This window comes from Rhinopithecus roxellana, chromosome 13 (assembly GCF_007565055.1).
Source record: "Rhinopithecus roxellana isolate Shanxi Qingling chromosome 13, ASM756505v1, whole genome shotgun sequence".
NCBI lineage: Eukaryota > Metazoa > Chordata > Mammalia > Primates > Cercopithecidae > Rhinopithecus > Rhinopithecus roxellana.
This window is the reverse complement of record NC_044561.1, coordinates 69,602,627-69,618,599: the sequence shown is the minus strand read 5'-3', so window position 1 is coordinate 69,618,599 and position 15,973 is coordinate 69,602,627. Positions and strand designations below refer to the sequence as shown.

The 15,973-nt window shown below is 62.1% G+C and overlaps 2 protein-coding genes across 19 annotated transcripts in view; one reads left to right on the top strand and one right to left on the bottom strand.

Annotated features, from left to right (window-relative positions):
* The window catches only part of TCEA2 (transcription elongation factor A2), a 29,060-nt gene extending 20,708 nt beyond the window's left edge, over window positions 1-8,352 (top strand). For 7 of the 10 annotated variants that reach the window (XM_030914260.1, XM_030914264.1, XM_030914259.1 and 4 more), the window contains 8 exons: window positions 2,515-2,577; window positions 2,899-3,004; window positions 4,015-4,102; window positions 5,310-5,440; window positions 5,784-5,840; window positions 6,268-6,422; window positions 6,497-6,643; window positions 7,861-8,352. In XM_030914260.1, the coding sequence (XP_030770120.1) occupies window positions 2,515-2,577; window positions 2,899-3,004; window positions 4,015-4,102; window positions 5,310-5,440; window positions 5,784-5,840; window positions 6,268-6,422; window positions 6,497-6,643; window positions 7,861-8,016 (903 nt within the window). In that variant the 3' untranslated portion in view covers window positions 8,017-8,352. The remainder of the gene's footprint in view (window positions 1-2,514; window positions 2,578-2,898; window positions 3,005-4,014; window positions 4,103-5,309; window positions 5,441-5,783; window positions 5,841-6,267; window positions 6,423-6,496; window positions 6,644-7,860) is intronic. The other 3 variants (XM_030914261.1, XM_030914262.1, XM_030914265.1) reach the window with 3 other exon arrangements.
* Window positions 8,353-9,195: 843 nt separating this feature from the next.
* Window positions 9,196-15,888, bottom strand: RGS19 (regulator of G protein signaling 19). Of its 9 annotated transcripts, none has more exons than XM_010365262.2 (7): window positions 15,183-15,738; window positions 12,988-13,333; window positions 12,747-12,844; window positions 12,415-12,536; window positions 10,463-10,537; window positions 10,141-10,375; window positions 9,196-10,042 (listed from the first exon to the last, which is right to left on the bottom strand). In XM_010365262.2, the coding sequence occupies exons 3-7, from the start codon at window positions 12,774-12,776 to the stop codon at window positions 9,851-9,853; spliced, it is 654 nt and encodes a 217-aa protein (XP_010363564.1). In that variant the 5' UTR covers window positions 12,777-12,844; window positions 12,988-13,333; window positions 15,183-15,738; the 3' UTR covers window positions 9,196-9,850. The 9 variants fall into 9 exon arrangements, with proteins under 9 accessions (XP_010363564.1, XP_010363565.1, XP_030770111.1 ...); XM_010365263.2 differs by having other exon boundaries at window positions 13,200-13,333; XM_030914251.1 differs by having other exon boundaries at window positions 13,204-13,333.
* Between the last annotated feature and the right edge of the window lie 85 nt (window positions 15,889-15,973).

Genomic DNA, 15,973 nt, shown 5'->3' with positions numbered 1-15,973 from the left:
TCCCGCCCCTGGGAGTTCCCGGGGTGTTCGGGCCTCCTTTGCGGCTGCCCCAGCCCCTTGCCTTCCTCCATCCCGGCCTGGGCATCCTCAGGGGCCGAGCCCCGCGCCCAACTCAGCCCTCTCCCACGCTCCGTCTCTTATAGCATTTGTCACGCTCCGTCTCCCATAGCATTTGTCGCCAGCAACAGTTTGGAGTCTGAGGTTGGATCCCTTTTTCTTCTGGAGCTGCCGTGCCTCCCCTGCCTTTTCCTGGCCCTTGTCATCCTCCTTCACGGCCAGCCAGATACCTGGCTTGCCTGTGGGGCCCATTTTCTTCCCTGTCTGTCCCCACCCCACAAGAACCAGGTTTCTCTAATAAATTCTCTCCCTTCTTTAGCCAGGACTTAGCCCGCAGTAACTTGGGTTGTGGGTAGTTATGTGGACACCGTCTGAAAAGAGCCGGTGTGCTTATATAAGACCCGGGAGATGGGGCAAGCCTCCTCTGGGAGCGTCTGGGCGCTGGAGCCTCTGGCCAGCTCTGTTCACTGCGGCCTGGGCCTCTGTTGTCTTGCGGCCACAGCCAGACTTTGGAGGAGGCTGTGTGTAAGGTCTTTGAAGGGGCCAGGCCAGTGGGGGTCCAGTTCCGGAGTCATGACCTTGGCAACCTCTGCACCCTCGCACAGAAGCATCTTTAGATGATGCTGCCTGCCTCCTGGGGGACGGGGAGGGGTCTGGCCGCAGGTCATGTGGAACTCCTGGCAGGCTCCATGAACGTGACCTGCGCTTTCCCATCCAGACTGTGAACTCCTGGGGCAGGGCCAGCTGTGTGTCTGCCAGGCCATCCCAGGGCGGCGAAGGTGGCTGAGTCATAGGCTTTGGGTGATTTGTGCAGCCACCCCAGGGCTGTGTGACTGCAGTAGGGGTTTGGGGGATGCTTTTTGGGCTGAGCAGGGTTGAGTCTGGGTTCCTGTGACCGGGGTTCTGGACTGGGGTCTGCACTGGGAAGGGGTGGGCTCCCACTCATTCCTGCTGGGTGCAGCACCTCATCATTGCGTTCACACACACCCCTGGAAAACTGGTCAGCACAAAGTAGGGGTCTGTGAACCATCCATAGCTGTTTCCAGAGATGACCCGAGAATGGAGTTGTATTCCTTGTTAAAGGAGACAAAACACAAACGATAAAAACTGTAGGTGGGAAAAGCAAAGGTGGGTCATGGAGCTAGGGGAGGGCTGGGTGGGGCTAGGCAGAACTGATAGGGGGTTTCTGGTGGAAGAACAGCTTGAGTAGAAGCCCCAGGGGAGAATGAGGAGGGGAGGAGGGCACTGTGCAGTGGGGCTCCTGGGGGTCCCATTGCCTGAGGTCCCCTCGGGGACTTGGGGGCCAGGTTTGGGGGATTTTATACCTCTGGTCCTGAGCCCACTGAGAGCGCCCTTGGCTCTGGCTATCGCCTCAAGGCTGGACTCTGTACAGCCCAAGGGGCAGGGCCTGCCTGGGAGGGTTTAGCAGGGGCTGCGGCGTGAGCAGACATGCCACCCAGATTGCTGGGGTTGTGCGGGGTCGGGGTCGTGGGACATCTGATCAGGTCACCTTAGGGCAGAGGGAATGATACACACGTGGAAACACATGCACGTGTTACAGAGGAGGTGGGGGCGTTGCAGTTTTAAATAGGAGAGGCCTTGCTGAGAAGGTGTTGTTTAAATAAAGCCCGGGATGGAGGGAGGGAGGAAGATGTCCTGGGAGGCTGCCCCAGGCAGTGGAGCTGCAGGTGCAGAGGGCCTCAGTGGTGGCTCAGGGCCCTTGGGGAGCACTGAAGAGCTGTACCTGGTATGGAAATGTGGCCGGTTTGTGCCTGGCCTCATCAGTGTGTGAGGACCTGGAGGAAACGCAGATCTTGGGTGGGGAGACAAGGCAGAGAGAACGGGGTGCGTTTCAACTGTCCAGGCGAGGGGTGCTCGCCTGCTTGGGGGCAACTCAGAGGCCTGGAGGATAGATGAGGGGGCTGTGGGTCTGTAGGTGCTGGCTGTGGCTGTGCCTGAGAGTTTGGCCTCCACAGCTGGTGGGGGGTGCGTGCTTTGGGGAGAGGCTGCCCTGCACATCAGGGCATGAATGCACAGGGGAGTGAATGAACCTGGGGCTGCACTTTCACCTGGCTGTGGCCCTGGCTGCTGGGGAGGGGCCATGGCTCTGAAGCCTCCTGATTTGCCAGGGGAGCTGGCATTTCTGTTCTGGTTTGGGTCAGTGACCTGAGGTGGTTACAGTGAAGTCAGTGAGGTCATTGCCACGGATGTGGGTTACAACCTGGAATGCTTGAGGCTGCAAATCCCCTCCCCTTCTTGACTGAGCAGTAAGGGCTCCCTGCTGTGCTGCAGGAACAGCCCTGGGTGTCTCCAGGTAGAGGAATTTTGGTTTCTTTTTGACCCCAGGTTGAGTCTCCAAATTGTCACTGCCTTGTGTTCCCCTCCAGTAGGCAGAAGGAGGTGATATTGTCCGTTGAGATCTAAAGTCCTTTATGAAGGTCCTCCTTCTCCTTCCAGGAGGGAGCCATGGATCTGCTGCGGGAGCTGAAGGCCATGCCTATCACGCTGCACCTGCTCCAGGTAGGTCCCTGCCTGCCCCAGGTCCGGGACAGCTCCTGGGGACAGCCCAGGAGATGGCAGTTCTGAGGGCACCTGGCAGGGCTTCTCCACCCTCCCCACCGGGCCTTCGTTGGCACAAATGCCTGCTCCTGAGGAGAGGGTCTCTGCCTTTCTCTGGGCTCAGTGGGAAGGGAAGGGAGTCTGAGGATATTGGGAGAGGCATCTACCTCCCTGGCAGGTCCTGGGTTCCTGTCCTGTGGGAGCCACCAAGGGTCTGCCAGGAGGATCTGACGCCTAGGGTGGGCCCCTGCCTCCACCCGACTCAGACCACTTGCCTTGTAGTCCACCCGAGTCGGGATGTCTGTCAACGCCCTTCGGAAGCAGAGCTCCGACGAGGAGGTCATTGCACTGGCCAAGTCCCTCATCAAGTCCTGGAAGAAGCTCCTGGGTGCGGCTTGGGCCAGTGCCCACTGAGTGCTGGGACCAGGGCCCCGAGAAGTGCTGCCTCTGGCTGGTCAGCACAGTGTAGGGTCCTGGCAGTGCCCACCCTGAGCCAGGTCACCTGGGAGTGGGGCAGTGGCAACCCCAGACCATGAAGCACCCAGCTTGGGGCTGGCAGTGGATCAGTGGGTGCCTGTCAGCATTGCCTGGGAGGGGTGGCCTAGGAGGCAAGGGTGTGTGCTGGGGGCAGGGTTCCAGGTAGAACAAGGAGAGAGGAGAGTTGAGGCCAGGACTTGAGCCGACAGCACTGAGAGACTGGGGTGAGCTGGGAGGTCACACAGAGGGGACGGTCACGGCCAGGAGGCTGGGAAGTGTCAGGAGACGGGAAGGGAGAGGGAGAAGTTGGGGCCGCCTCAGCTACTCAGAGGGAACAGAGGGGCAACCCCCTGCCAGGGGAGGGAAGGGAAGGGCTGGGCTGGACTGAAGGCTGCCTCTTCCTGGAGACAATGGGGTGACTGGGGTTGCAAAGATGCTGCTATCCGGGATGGAGGCAGCCCTCCTAGCTCTGTCCACACCCTTGTGAAACAGTCTGTCTCTAGCCCTGTGTGACCCTCAGGCCGTACACAGCACAAGCACGTCCTCATCTCCAGCCCTTGGGCCTGGCTCTGGGCTTTCAGGAAAGAGCTTTGTTGGGGACATGCTTGGTTTCTCCGGCCAGGACAGGCAGGAGGGTGGGCCCCAGAGGTGGCCTTTGTGAGTGGGTGCTTGTATAGGAAAGTGTTCTGGGGAGGTAGCCGTGGGACTGCAGAGACGGACAGGTTGCTGGGGAGGGTGAGGGCCTGTTCACAGAGGCTGGGCGCCTTCCTGGCCCCTGGCTCCTCTGGCTGGGTAGGGAGCTGGGGGCTGGGGCTGCGAGTGTTGGTGGTTGGGCTGAGGCTGCACCTTGGTGGTGGTCTGCGCCCGTCCCTCCTCTGCCTTCCCCTGATTAGCCCATCCCTGGTCTTTCCTCAACTGCAGATGCTTCAGATGCCAAAGCCAGGGAGCGGGGGAGGGGCACGCCTCTGCCCACGTCCTCGAGGGATGCCTCACAGGCCTCGGATCCCAGGTAGTACACCTGGAAGGCAGGTGCACACACTCCTGCTTCCCAGCCTGCTTCCTTGCCGGGGAAAGGGTGCTAATCTCCGTGTGCCTAGGCATTGCTTTGAGGCCGCACACAGAGTCGGTCAACCTCATGCCGGACACTGGCCTCGTGGTGTGTCCCGCCTGCACTGACCACTTGAGACGCGGGTCTGTGTCCACCTGGCTGTCAGCCAGCCACCCTGGCCTCTTCCTCTGCCAAGAGCTGCTGTATACCCTGAGTGGGCCTGTGGGAGCCCCCGGCCTCTTCCCCCAAGACCCCCTGCTGGGTTTGGTTCTTGCTGGCCCACTCTGGCTTCCCGAACCTCAGCCTCACTCAACGAGGGCCCCTCCTTCCTGCAAAATTCTGCCCAGAACCAAAGGCGGGTGCCCAGCTTCCCTCTCCTGCCCTGCATGTGCATGTGTGGTCACTGCTGCCAGGGGGCGATGAGGGCTCTGTGGCCTGCAGCTGGGAGCTGGGGGTGTTTATGGTGGCAGGCTATGGCCGAGAGATGGCTTTGCCCTTGACCATACTGGGTTATGGTGACTGGACCACCAGGAACTCATGGATACCTTTGCAAGTTGATTTTCCTCCAGGAAGCTGCCTGCTTCTGCCAACTTCCACAGAGGGGACGTGGGGAGGGCTAGATGGATGCAGCCTGGTCATTGGGCAGCCTCATGTTGGGGTCCAGCCCTGAGGGGCATCCTTGTCCCATTCTGTACGTGCCTAGCAGGGTCATCTGTGACAGTAGAACCTGGCCTTGGGTGACTCTGCCTTGTCTCCCCACCAGGCAGCTGTGGGTCTCTCCCTCTCCCTGACCAGGCAGCAGGTATTTGTGTTGTGGTCCCGCGGGTGGGCAACCCAGAGGTGGCAGGAACTGCCAGGTTCATTCTGATCCACTGGAGATGCTGCCCAGATCCTGACTGCTGGGTCTAGGATCCTGTTCCCAGCTGGGGAGTACATCCTGACCCACTGCAGACCTCACGGCCATGCCCTCCTGGCTGCTGGGCACACCCTATGGACATCTGGGCTCAAGATAGGCAGGGCCACAGGCCGCTGTTGGACTCTGGCAGAGTGGAGCAAGCAGGGTTTGGAGGGGGGATTATGCTGTGGCACCTGCTGCTTCTGGGATCAGTGTCTTGCTGGGGTGCCTGCAGCCTTGAGTCTGAGTCTAGCTGGCCCTGGCTCTCTGCAGCCGCAAGAGGCCGGAGCTGCCCAGGGCACCGTCGACTCCAAGGATCACCACATTTCCTCCGGTGCCCGTCACCTGTGATGCCGTACGCAACAAGTGCCGTGAGATGCTGACTGCTGCCCTGCAGACGGCCCGTGAGTGCGGCCAGCCCTGGCTCCTGACACCCGCTGGGATTTGCAGGGCGGCCCGGGCCCCTGCCTGCCCGTGAGTGTGGCCGGCCCTGGCTCCTGACACCCGCTGGGATTCTCAGGGCGGCCCAGGCCCCTGCCTGCCCGAGGAGGCCTGCTTCTAGAGGGGCGACTCTCCTCCCCCAGCCCATTGCTGTGGCCCTGGCAGGGGCGTGGGGCCTGTGCCTGGATCATGGGCCTCTTCCAGGGACACGGATGTCCCCTCTAAGCTGCCAGGGTGTTTTGCAGGCAGAAGGGGTGGCAGGTGGAGAAACCAGTGGGGGCAGCTAGTCAGGGCTCCCTCTTGCAGACGACCACGTGGCCATTGGTGCGGACTGCCAGCGCCTGTCAGCTCAGATCGAGGAATATATCCTTTGGGCAGGGGCTATGGGCCTGGGTTTCTGGTGGAGTCAGGAGGCTGCCTGGCCTGGTGGCTGCTGGATGCCACTGCCCAGCTGTCCAGGGGTCACATGCCTGGGTGGTTACCTACCTGGGTGGTCAGGTTGTCTTGCTCCAGGAGGGCCCCCAGACCAGCTGAGAGGCTGATTCTGCCTGCTGGTGGGGCCTAGGTTCCCTGGGGCTGTAGCCTGAAGCTGGGTCTCAGTCAGGAATGGGCCTGGGGCAGGCTCGGCCTTGCAGCCCTTCACCTGTCCACCAGGTGTGGCTGGGCAGACCGACCCCTGTGTGGCTGGGCAGAACCTTTCCAGCCAGCACCCCAGCATGGCCCCCAGTGGGGCAGGTGGTAGGTGGAGGGCAGCGACGTTGTCCTCGGGTGGGTCCTTAAACACTTGCACGCATCTTCCGGGACGTTGGAAACACAGACATGAAGTACAAGAACCGTGTACGGAGTCGTATCTCCAACCTGAAAGATGCCAAGAACCCTGACCTGCGGCGGAATGTGCTGTGTGGGGCCATAACACCCCAGCAGATTGCCGTGATGACCTCAGAGGTGAGCCCCTGTTGGAGGGGCTGGAGGGCTGCTCCCTCGGAGTGGTGGGCTAAGCCACTGGCCCCGTGCTCCAGGAGATGGCCAGTGATGAGCTGAAGGAGATCCGTAAGGCCATGACCAAGGAGGCCATCCGAGAGCACCAGATGGCCCGTACTGGCGGCACGCAGACAGACCTGTTCACCTGCGGCAAGTGCAGAAAGAAGAACTGCACCTACACGCAGGTGAGTGGCCGCTGGGCACCTCTGGGCACCTCCCCTGGGCCCAGTGTCTTCAGGCCATCCCGTGCCCCTCCTAGGAGCCCATACCTGTTCCCGCCTCTGCTGTGAGTTTTCCCAGCCTCTCTGTCCCTGACTAGGCTAAGGCATGATGGCCACCTTCAGGGACCACTCCCCTCTACCCAGGACCCCTGGGCCCCAGGAGGCAGCGTCTTGGGTGGTGGGGTCCACTTGTTCCGGGTGCTCAAGTCGGAGGGCCTGGCCCGGCCCGGCCCAGCCTGAACGGAGGGCCCTCAAGGTGTTGATGTTGGTGGGAGGGCCGTGCTGCCTGCTGCCTGGCAGTGACCGCAGGACTCTCAGTCCCTGCCATGGAGGTGGACACTGAGTGTGCTGGGGAGACTGTGGATCCCATGAGATGGCAGGGACCCTGTTAAGAGGGGAGTGCGGCTGGGCATGGTGGCTCATGTCCATAATCCCAGCACTTTCGGAGGCCGAGGCAGGTGGATCATGAGGTCAGGAGTTCGAAACCAGCCTGACCAACATGGTGAAACCCCGTCTCTACTAAAAATACAAAAATTAGCCAGGGGTGATGGCGCATGCCTGTAATCCCAGCTACTCAGGAGGCTGAGGTACTTGAACCCGGTAGGTGGAGGTTGCACAGGGAGCCGAGATCGCGCCACTGCACTCCAGCCTGGGTGAAGAGCAAGACTCTGTCTCAAAAAAAAAAAAAGGGAGTGTGTTGAGGCGGCCGCTGTGCCTGGCAGATAGGACTCGCGAGGCGCTGCAAGGATAGCCCTTCCTTCCCCTCAAACGCTGCATGGGGCCTGGGTCTGTGCAGAGCCTGCGTCTCTCCTGCTCCCAGCCTCTGGTCAGAACAGGCTCTGCCTGTGGCCTGAAGCTCACCCTTGGGCCTTCTGGAAGTCAGCCACAGGCACTAGGGACCCCTGCTAGTTCCCCCCACCATTGGGACCCTCCTGCCCTCAGCCAAGTCTGGGCCCTGCTGGTCCCCAGCCAATGTGAGCTGCTTCAAGCCCACACAAGGGCCTCTGCCCCAATAGACACTGTCTCCCTCCCCTGGAGGCTCAGCTCTGGAAGGTTGCAGTCGCAAGGCGGCCTCAGATCGGGTCACCTCTGGGAGCTCAGTGGCTGTAAGGCCAGCTCTGCCCATGTGGAGGGGACACTCTCTGCAGCAGAGCCCTGGGCTCACCCAGCCCTCCCTACAGGTGCAGACCCGCAGCTCTGACGAACCCATGACCACCTTTGTTGTCTGCAATGAGTGTGGAAACCGCTGGAAGGTGGGTGAGCAGGCTCAGGCTGCCCCTTCCAGCTCCATTCTCTGGAGGTGGGGTGTCTCAGCCTCTGTGGGATCTGTGGTGTGAACTGGGGATGGCCCTGCCCAGCCAGCCTCCTGGGAGTCTTGGGCATGGTGGGTGGAGACTCCAGCCTTGGGTGAGCCTGTGTGGCCTTCTCCTCTGGGGAGTCTCATGTGGCCACAAGGCTGGAGGCCTCACCCCCTTTTTCGCAGTTCTGCTGAGCCCTCGTGTACATGTGCTGCAGCCTTGGGCCGTGGCCAGTGCTGGCCCCCCCGCCCACGTCCTCCGTTGATACAGCTTCTCTGGAGACCCTAGAAGGCGGCATGTCCTGCCCTCAACCTGCCTGCCTGGATTGCACCTTTCTGCCCTTTCTCCGTCGTTATTAAATGTTTCTTTTTGCCATCTTGTTCTCCTCAGCTGTTACTCCTGGTGGGCCCTGTCCCCATGTTTGACCTGTTCCCGCTGCTGTGGACAAGGCCCCTCCCTGAGGTCAGGCAGTGCTTGGGCTTGGCCCTGGTGGGTCAGCCCCAGGAGAGGAGCTTGACTGACCTTCAGAGATCACCTGGGGTGGCTCTGCTTGAGAGGGCAGGTGGGGAGAGGGTCTTGCATGCGTGCTGACAGCCTGTCGTCCTGTGCAGGGCACTGTCCTCCCCACTGCCTGAGGCACGGGCAGCTTGGGACCCAGGTCCTGGCACTTCAGGACAGCTTGTCCCCATGCTGCCTTTTCTGTTCTTGTGGGAGTTGTGGTCTCAGGGCCCTGAGCCAATTTCAGCTTCAACTCACTTAACTTCCCAGAAAGGTAGGGGATGGGGTGGTGAGCACTCAACTCATAGGGCCTGTGAGATGGTAAAGATGGCACTGTGCCTGACACCAAGCAGCCCCTCCTGCCCCAGCCAGCCTGCCTCTGGGGACCCCATCCAGCTGGGCCCAGGCGGCACTTCCTGTTGCCTCTTGACTTCTGAGGTGCTGTGGGTTGTACGGTTCTGGCCCACTTTCAGCAAAGGAGGCCGAGGGCGTGGAGCTCATGCCCCAGGCAGGGTTCAGCAGCCACCCACTGGGGCCACTGTTCTGAGGGCTCTGGTGGAGCCCAGGGCGTGGGAAGGTGAGCATACAGGCTGTGTCTCCCCTCCCAAGGGGCACTGGAGCCCCTGCCCTGGGACGAGGGCACTGCTCCCCAGCCCTGAGTCTGGGGCCACTCCTCATTCTCCAGTCTCTCCCCAAACTTGGACAAAAATGAGTAGAAACTTTTGCTTTAAAAATATCTTCAATAATAAGACATCCTATTTTTGGGGGGGTTAGGGATAGAGATAAATATGAAAACTTTTTTTTGATAAAACACCTAGTAAGGACATGTTTCCAGGTTTAAAGTTCATGAACATATAAAACAGAAATTGGGTCCTGCCACCTTGAGTGCAGGATTCTGAGGTCCTACATCTGGTTCTGAGGTTCTGGGTTTGATTCTGGGGTACAGACAGCTCAAGTAGGAGGTCTCCTTATGTCATAGAACTACATGATGCAGAGGTTCTGCCCCCCACCAAGGCTTGTCCGGGGCCCGTCAGCTGCCTGGGGAAGAGGCCCCAACGAGGCTCCTGGGTCCAGCATGGCTCCTGGGGGGGTCCCTACTCTCACCATGCAAGAGCCCCCACCAGGAGCACTGGGCCAGCCAGCTGCGGGCCGATGAGGGGGCTTCTGGCCCGCCCTGCACCTGGAGTTCCTGCTTGGCCACGGGTGGGCAGAGCCAGGAGGCACAGCACTCCCCACTGGGTCTAGGACCGTCTCCACGGGTGGGGACCCCAGCCGGCCAGGCTGGGCCCGCAGGCGTGTGCCCCGACAGCCAACACCTGAAGGGAACCCAGAGTCGGCCACAGGAGGCGGTGGGGTCTGTGCTGCTGGGGGCGGCCTAGGCCTCGGAGGAGGACTGTGACGGCCCCTGCAGCAGCAGGGCACGGTAGGTGGGAGAGCTGAGGAAGCGTGGGTAGGAGTCCCGGTGCATGAGCGTGTAGATCTGCAGCTGTGCGTCGTCAAACGTGTGTGCGGACGGCTCCTGCATCTTCTTGTTGATGCCCTCCCGCACACGGGAGTCCAGGCTCACCTGCAGGACAAGGCACTGAGGTCAGGGGGCTCGGGAGGTGCCTTCCCCACCTAGTGCCTGGAGCAGGCGGCCCCTGCCCCTTGTGGTGTCCGGCGCACCTCCTTGGGGGACAGGATGGACACGTAGTCTTCGTAGATGAGCCTCGCCTTCTCGTCCACCACGTGCTGGTTGGCCTCGGCCTTCAGCTCCTCACAGGCCAGCCAGAAGAGCATGTTCTCCTCGCTGTACTCTGTCCGCAGGAATGCCCGGAACACGCTGCGTCCCGCCGGGCTGTGCATCAGCTTGTCAAAAGACTGGGCCCAGCTCTGCACCTCCTCAGGACTTGGTGTGGCACTGCGGGCATTGGGGCCAGGCTATGTCAGGCCCAAGTCTCCCGGCCTGGGGCCCCCCAGCATGCACACACCAGCCGGCTGGACTCACCATACTTCACAGCTGGGGAGGGGCTGCAGCTTGCTCTCCCGGGAGGCCTGCCATGCGCGCCGCCGCTCTTGGTTCCTAGTGGCAGAGAGGAAGCGGCACTGCCGTGGGCACACACGCCTCCATGGCCACACAGGCCCTCAGCACATGGGCAGGCATCTGACACACATGTGTACCCACTGCAGGAGGGCAGCCCCTGCAGCTGGCTCCTCCCACAATCTCCTGGGAAAGGGTGTCCATGCTCCCTGTCAGTCGTTCCCGAATTCTCCACGGAATCTGCAGTCCAGGTTACTGTCCCTGCCACAGTGCCCACGGACTCGGCCCTCTTCCATTCCAGCACTTTGACCCAGTGCCCGTGAGTCTCTGGCCTTCCAGGAGGGACCCTTTGGCTCCTGGTGCTCCTCCCCATCCCTGGCCCACTGGGCAACCTCCTCCACCCACCCATGCCCACCCCACATGAGGCTGAGAAGCAGGTATGCCACTTCCCCTTCTGCCTCTGCTCCCCTGGGGGAGATGGGTTGGGGCAAGCTGAGGGGCCACAAGGAGCTGGGAGATCCCTGAACACCTGGGATGCCAGAAGGGTCATGTGCCTGGGAACAGGGACACCCATAAGAGTGTGCCTGGGAACATGGCCACCCTGCTCCTCGGCCTGTTCTTGGCCTGTCCCTGTCCCACTGATGGGGCCACACGCTGCAGGTCTGGCATGTCAGCAGTGTGTCTCGTTGGCTGACGCCACTGAAAGCCCCAAACCCATGTGTCCACACTGGTTAGGTCCTGGGGCCTGATCCCTGGTTCTCTCAAGGGAAACTGCTTCTTTGCCTTGGCTCCTAGCACCCTGTCAATGCTGGACCCAAATCCATAGCCGGCTGATCTTTCTCCAGGGCACGGCTGGCAGACATCGTGCACCCAGACGTCCTGACGGAACTAGGCCCCTGGGCTCCTCCCAGCCCCTTTCCCGACTGCCCCCTGGCCACCCCAGCTTGCCCATGGGTCAGCTGACCCCATGGTGGGTCCAGAAGCGCTGTCCTCTCATCGGCCAGGGCCTGAAGCCTGAATAGGGCCAGGCTTCTGCAAGGCATGAAAACATCCACCAGCTCCCCTACACTCCTAGGAAATCTGTTACCATCTGGGAGCCCCACTCCCACCCTCACAGGGATGCCCAAAGACCCCCCACCACCCTGTGCTCTTCTCCCCCCCACGCATGCTGTCTGGGAAACTCTTGGCTGTCACCCCAGGGCCAGCAGTTGCCTTATTCGGGTCTCTGCTCAAACGTCCCTCCATCCCACACAGTCTGTGGGGTCTGTGCCTCTCTTTCTCTCTTTCTTTCTTTCTTTCCTTTTTTTTTTGAGACAGAGTTTTGCTCTTGTTGCCCAGGCTGGAATGCAATGGCGTGATCTCGGCTCATTGCAACCTCCACCTCCCAGGTTCAAGCCATTCTCCTGCCTCAGCCTCCCGAGTAGCTGGGATTACAGGCATGCGTCACCACGCCCGGCTAATTTTGTATTTTTACTAGAGACGGGGTTTCTCCATGTTGGTCAGGCTGGTTTTGAACTCCTGACCTCAGATGATCTGCCGGCCTCAGCCTCCCAAAGTGCTGGGATTACAGGCGTGAGCCACTGTACCTGGCCTGTGCCTGTCTTACTCCATTGCAGGCTCCCAGGCTCACAGCAGCATGGATAAGCACATGCCGTGTGAACGGGCACATGCATATACACAGCACACCGACACACCCTTGGCAAGACAGGTACAAGAACCATACATAAGCCCCCTGGGGCCAAGGCACCGGCCACTCATCACCAGGGCCCAACAGACCCTGGACAGGACAGCGCTGCGAGTTGGCAGGGGCATCCTACCTGCAGGGATTCCTCAGAAGCCACCACTGGGTCCCCTCCTGGGTCTGCTTGGCCCCAGGCCCTCGAGCCCCTCTCCAGCTGGGCACCCCAGGCCCTACTCACCAGGAGCAGCTACAGCAGCAGCACCAGCATAGGCAGCAGGGGTTACGGCTGGGGGCCGCTGGAGGGGCTGCATCATGACTGGACATTGAAGGGGGCCGGTCCGCCTCCTCTGGCCCTGTGTTCTGGGGAAAAATGGGGCTACCTCAGCCTTCAGGTCAGGACCCACCAGACACTCCACCTCTCCCCCACCCTCCCATGGGTGGCCCTGTTCCCAGGCACATGACCCTTCTGGCCTCCCGGGTGTTCAGGGATCTCCCAACTCCTTGTGGCCCCTCAGCTTGCCCCACCCCATCTCCCCCAGGGGAGCAGAGGCAGAGGGGGAGGTGGCATACCTGCTTCTCAGCCTCATGCGGGGTGGGCATGGGTGGGCGGAGGAGGTTGCCCAGGCTCCGTGGTGCCAGCTCTCAGACCCTCACCACAGCCTGGGGGTCTGGGGAGAGGGGCCAAGGTTCTGACTGAGAACCTGAAACCCCAGCCCCCGCCTGTCCCTTAGGAGGGGTCCTGAGAGTGTCTCCCTAGCAGGGCCTCTGGACCCGGCTCTGCCCAGGGCTTCTACCCCAACCCCAAGCTTACAGCAGGGCTGGGAGGGGGTCCAGGGTCATTGAGGAGGGGGCTGCAGCAGCTTCCGGCTCCTCCTCCCAGGCTGGGCCCCAGATGAGGCCCCCACAGGAGGTTCCGAGACACCCCCATCCGCTCACTCCCTGGGAAGCCGGAAGCCTGGGTTCCTCTTTCTCGGTTTCCGGCTCCCAGCCCCTCCCAAAGGGGCCCCGAGAGTCTGGGGCTACCAACTGTGCGTGCGGGTGATGGCCAGACTTGCTTCTGGGGCGTCTAGGCTGGGGAGTGGGCAGAGCAGCTCCCACCAAGAGTCCAGGTCTGTCTGCGCGTCCCAGGGTTCTCAGCCAGGGGCAGCAGGTTAGACCTGCAGCAGTGAGGATTTAAGTGGGACTCAGGGCTGGACTTTCTGAGGGTGTGGGAAGGGGGGCAGGGCCCTGGTGAGGAGGGACATGCCCCCCAAACATGGTTCTTTGGTCCTGCTACCTCCCACCCAAGACTTCCCTCCCTCCTTGCTCACTGCATGTAGGCTGTGAAACCGCTGTGGAACCAAGGCCGTACCACAGGGCGCGCCAGCCAGGGAAGTGGGGGTGGCAGTGGGTGGGGGCACCCTGCTCCCCAGTCAAAGCCTCAGAGTCCCTGAGGGGCGGGGTGTGGTGTGGTGTGTGTACCTCCCAGCGTTTGGTTGCACCATCTGCAGGGGAGGTGCACCAGGAGCGCCAAAGCTGTGAGTGGCCCTCGTGCCACCTAAGATACCACTTTGAATCCCAAGTCTCCTTGGGCAATGGCACAGGGGGGCCAATCAGTGCCCCGGAGGCAGTTGTGAACACCTGCGCCCACCTCTGCCCTCTGGGCCTCCGTGCATGTCCACCACCCTCCTCATCTGCCACCCTCCTCCCTGGCCAGGGAGCTCACAACTTGGTTCTACTTTATTTTCTCAATCTTCATCCCCCCCCGCCACGCCTCCCTTAGCTTGTGGCCTTTGAATGCTTGTTTCTCTCTGGTTGGTCTCTCTTGGCCTCCTGGGACGGTGTGTGAATGGCGATCAGAGAAGACAGTGCTGGAGTTCTGCACTCTCAGGGCCCCCAATACCCCTGAGGCCTGGGCATGCAGAGGCCACTGCCCTGGCCCAAGGCTGGGGCAGGTGCAGCATACCCCGGGACCTCGGCCCCTCACCACCTGCCCAGCTTCCTCTGAGACTGTGGGTCCCACAGGTTCCTAGCAAGTAGATGAGGAGGCAGAAAGTGGCCCCGCAGCTGGGCTTGCTTTCAGGGGTCAAGTTTCTAGGGAAAGGAAGGGGCGTGGCAACCTGAGGTTTGGTAGCTGTACCCAGACGGGGCTGTCTGTGACTTCCCCAGGCAGCAGTTCTTCCTCCTCTCTGTCCCCACCCAGGGTCCTCCCCCACACTCTAGCACCCCGGAGACTGTCCCTCCTGGGCTACTGTCCCTCCTGGGCTACCATCTCCACCCCAGCTCTGAACTGGAGGAGGGGACGTGTTTAGGGGTGCAGGGCCGGGGTGCTAGGGGCTGCATTTGCTGCAGAGGAGGGAGCCAGCCCCTTCTTCCCAGCTTCAGGCCCTGGACCGGGTCACCTGTCCCTGAAATGGGCTTCCTGTACCCTTCTCAGGTCAGCTGGGGCAACCCATGTCCCCAAGCTACCCCCCCTTCTCTCCTGGGGGATACAGAGTCTCAACTAGGGTCCTCCTGCTTGTCATCCTGGGATTGGGGACTCCCCTTCCCCAGCCTCCCAGGCTTTGGCCCCCAAGTCTGGGATGGGAGAGGCTGGACAGGCGGCACGTCTGGTCTCTGGGGATAGAGGCTCCCTTGGGAGTGGCTGCTGCTTTGCTCCACAGAAGGAAAAAGAACGTCCCAGAGCCTGCCCAGTCCAAAAAAAGAATAAGAAAATGTGACAATCCCAGAAAAAAATGTCATAACCTTTGGGAGGGGGGTTGAAGAGGGGCTCCATTCTCAGTTCTTAGCTCCTACCCAGGGCCTTTTCCATCTGCCACCCTCCACATCTGGCTGGTGGATGAGCCCTGGCCTGGCCCCTCCAAGGAAGGCCAGCTCTCCCCACCTCTGAAATGGTGGTAGTGACCCACCCACCACGCTCCTCTCTCTGCTGTTAGGGTCCAGCCTGGAGGAGCCTGTGTCCTCCTCCAGGTGCCTCTTTCTCCAGGCTCTGACGCCCCCACCCCTACCTCAATGCTCCCTACTCACCAGCGACCCAAAGGCGGGGTAGGGGCAGGAGGGGCCAGGTTGGGTCTGGGCCCCACCCTGGCTGCCGAAGGGGCGTGCACTGCAGCAGCAGGGACTCAAGTCAGACGGCAGGAGGGACTCCTGCGGTGCTCTGGAGGGAGGCTAGCGCCAGGAGCCCCCGATCGGCTGGGGCCGGGGGCGCAGCGCCTCCCCTACAGCTCGAAGGGCTGAGTGGCTGCCAGATCCAGCGGGGTGGGGGCAGGGGCGGACAGGGTGTCCCGCCCCGGCCCCTCCTCACCGGGCTGGCGGGGGGGAGGGAGACGCGGAAACCTGGGTTCTTCCGGCCCCCACCTTTAAGCAATCACTTCCCCAGGCTTTGAGCTCCAGAAAAAGGGGAACCCGGCTGCAGCGCCCCCTCCCCCAAGCGCGGGGGGCGGGCTCCAGTTCCACTGCGGCCCAGGGTCCACGTGGACCTGGCGGCGGGAGTCCTTGGGGTTCGAGTCCCGTGCGCCGGCTCCCGAAGCTCCCGCCTCGCACGGTCCCCGGCCCCGGGCCGGGAGGGGCAGGGCCGCTGTCCCCGGCGCGGCGCGCGCGCACTCACCAGCCGCGCTCCCGAGCCACTCGCGCCGCCGCCGGCCCGCGCGCTCCAAGGTCCAGCCCGACAGTCGGGGAGGGGGCGCGGGGGCGCAGTGCGCAGGCGCCTCGGCAGCACTTCCCCAAAGCCCGGGGCCGGGACTTCCTCGCGCCGGGAGGCGCCGGGCCCGCCCCGCCCGCCGCGCCCCGCCCCGCCCCGCGCTCAGCCGGCTCCACAC

Excerpts from the sequence above, each read along its gene's own strand:
- RGS19 (XM_030914250.1), bottom strand. The coding sequence starts at position 13,104 with ATGGGGGTGTCTCGGAACCTCCTGTGGGGGCCTCATCTGGGGCCCAGC. Across the intron at positions 12,537-12,987 it reads GACCCCCTCCCAGCCCTGCT|AACACAGGGCCAGAGGAGGC; the intron begins GTAAGCTTGGGG and ends ATTTTTCCCCAG. Across the intron at positions 10,538-12,414 it reads TGCTGCTGTAGCTGCTCCTG|GAACCAAGAGCGGCGGCGCG; the intron begins GTGAGTAGGGCC and ends CTCTGCCACTAG.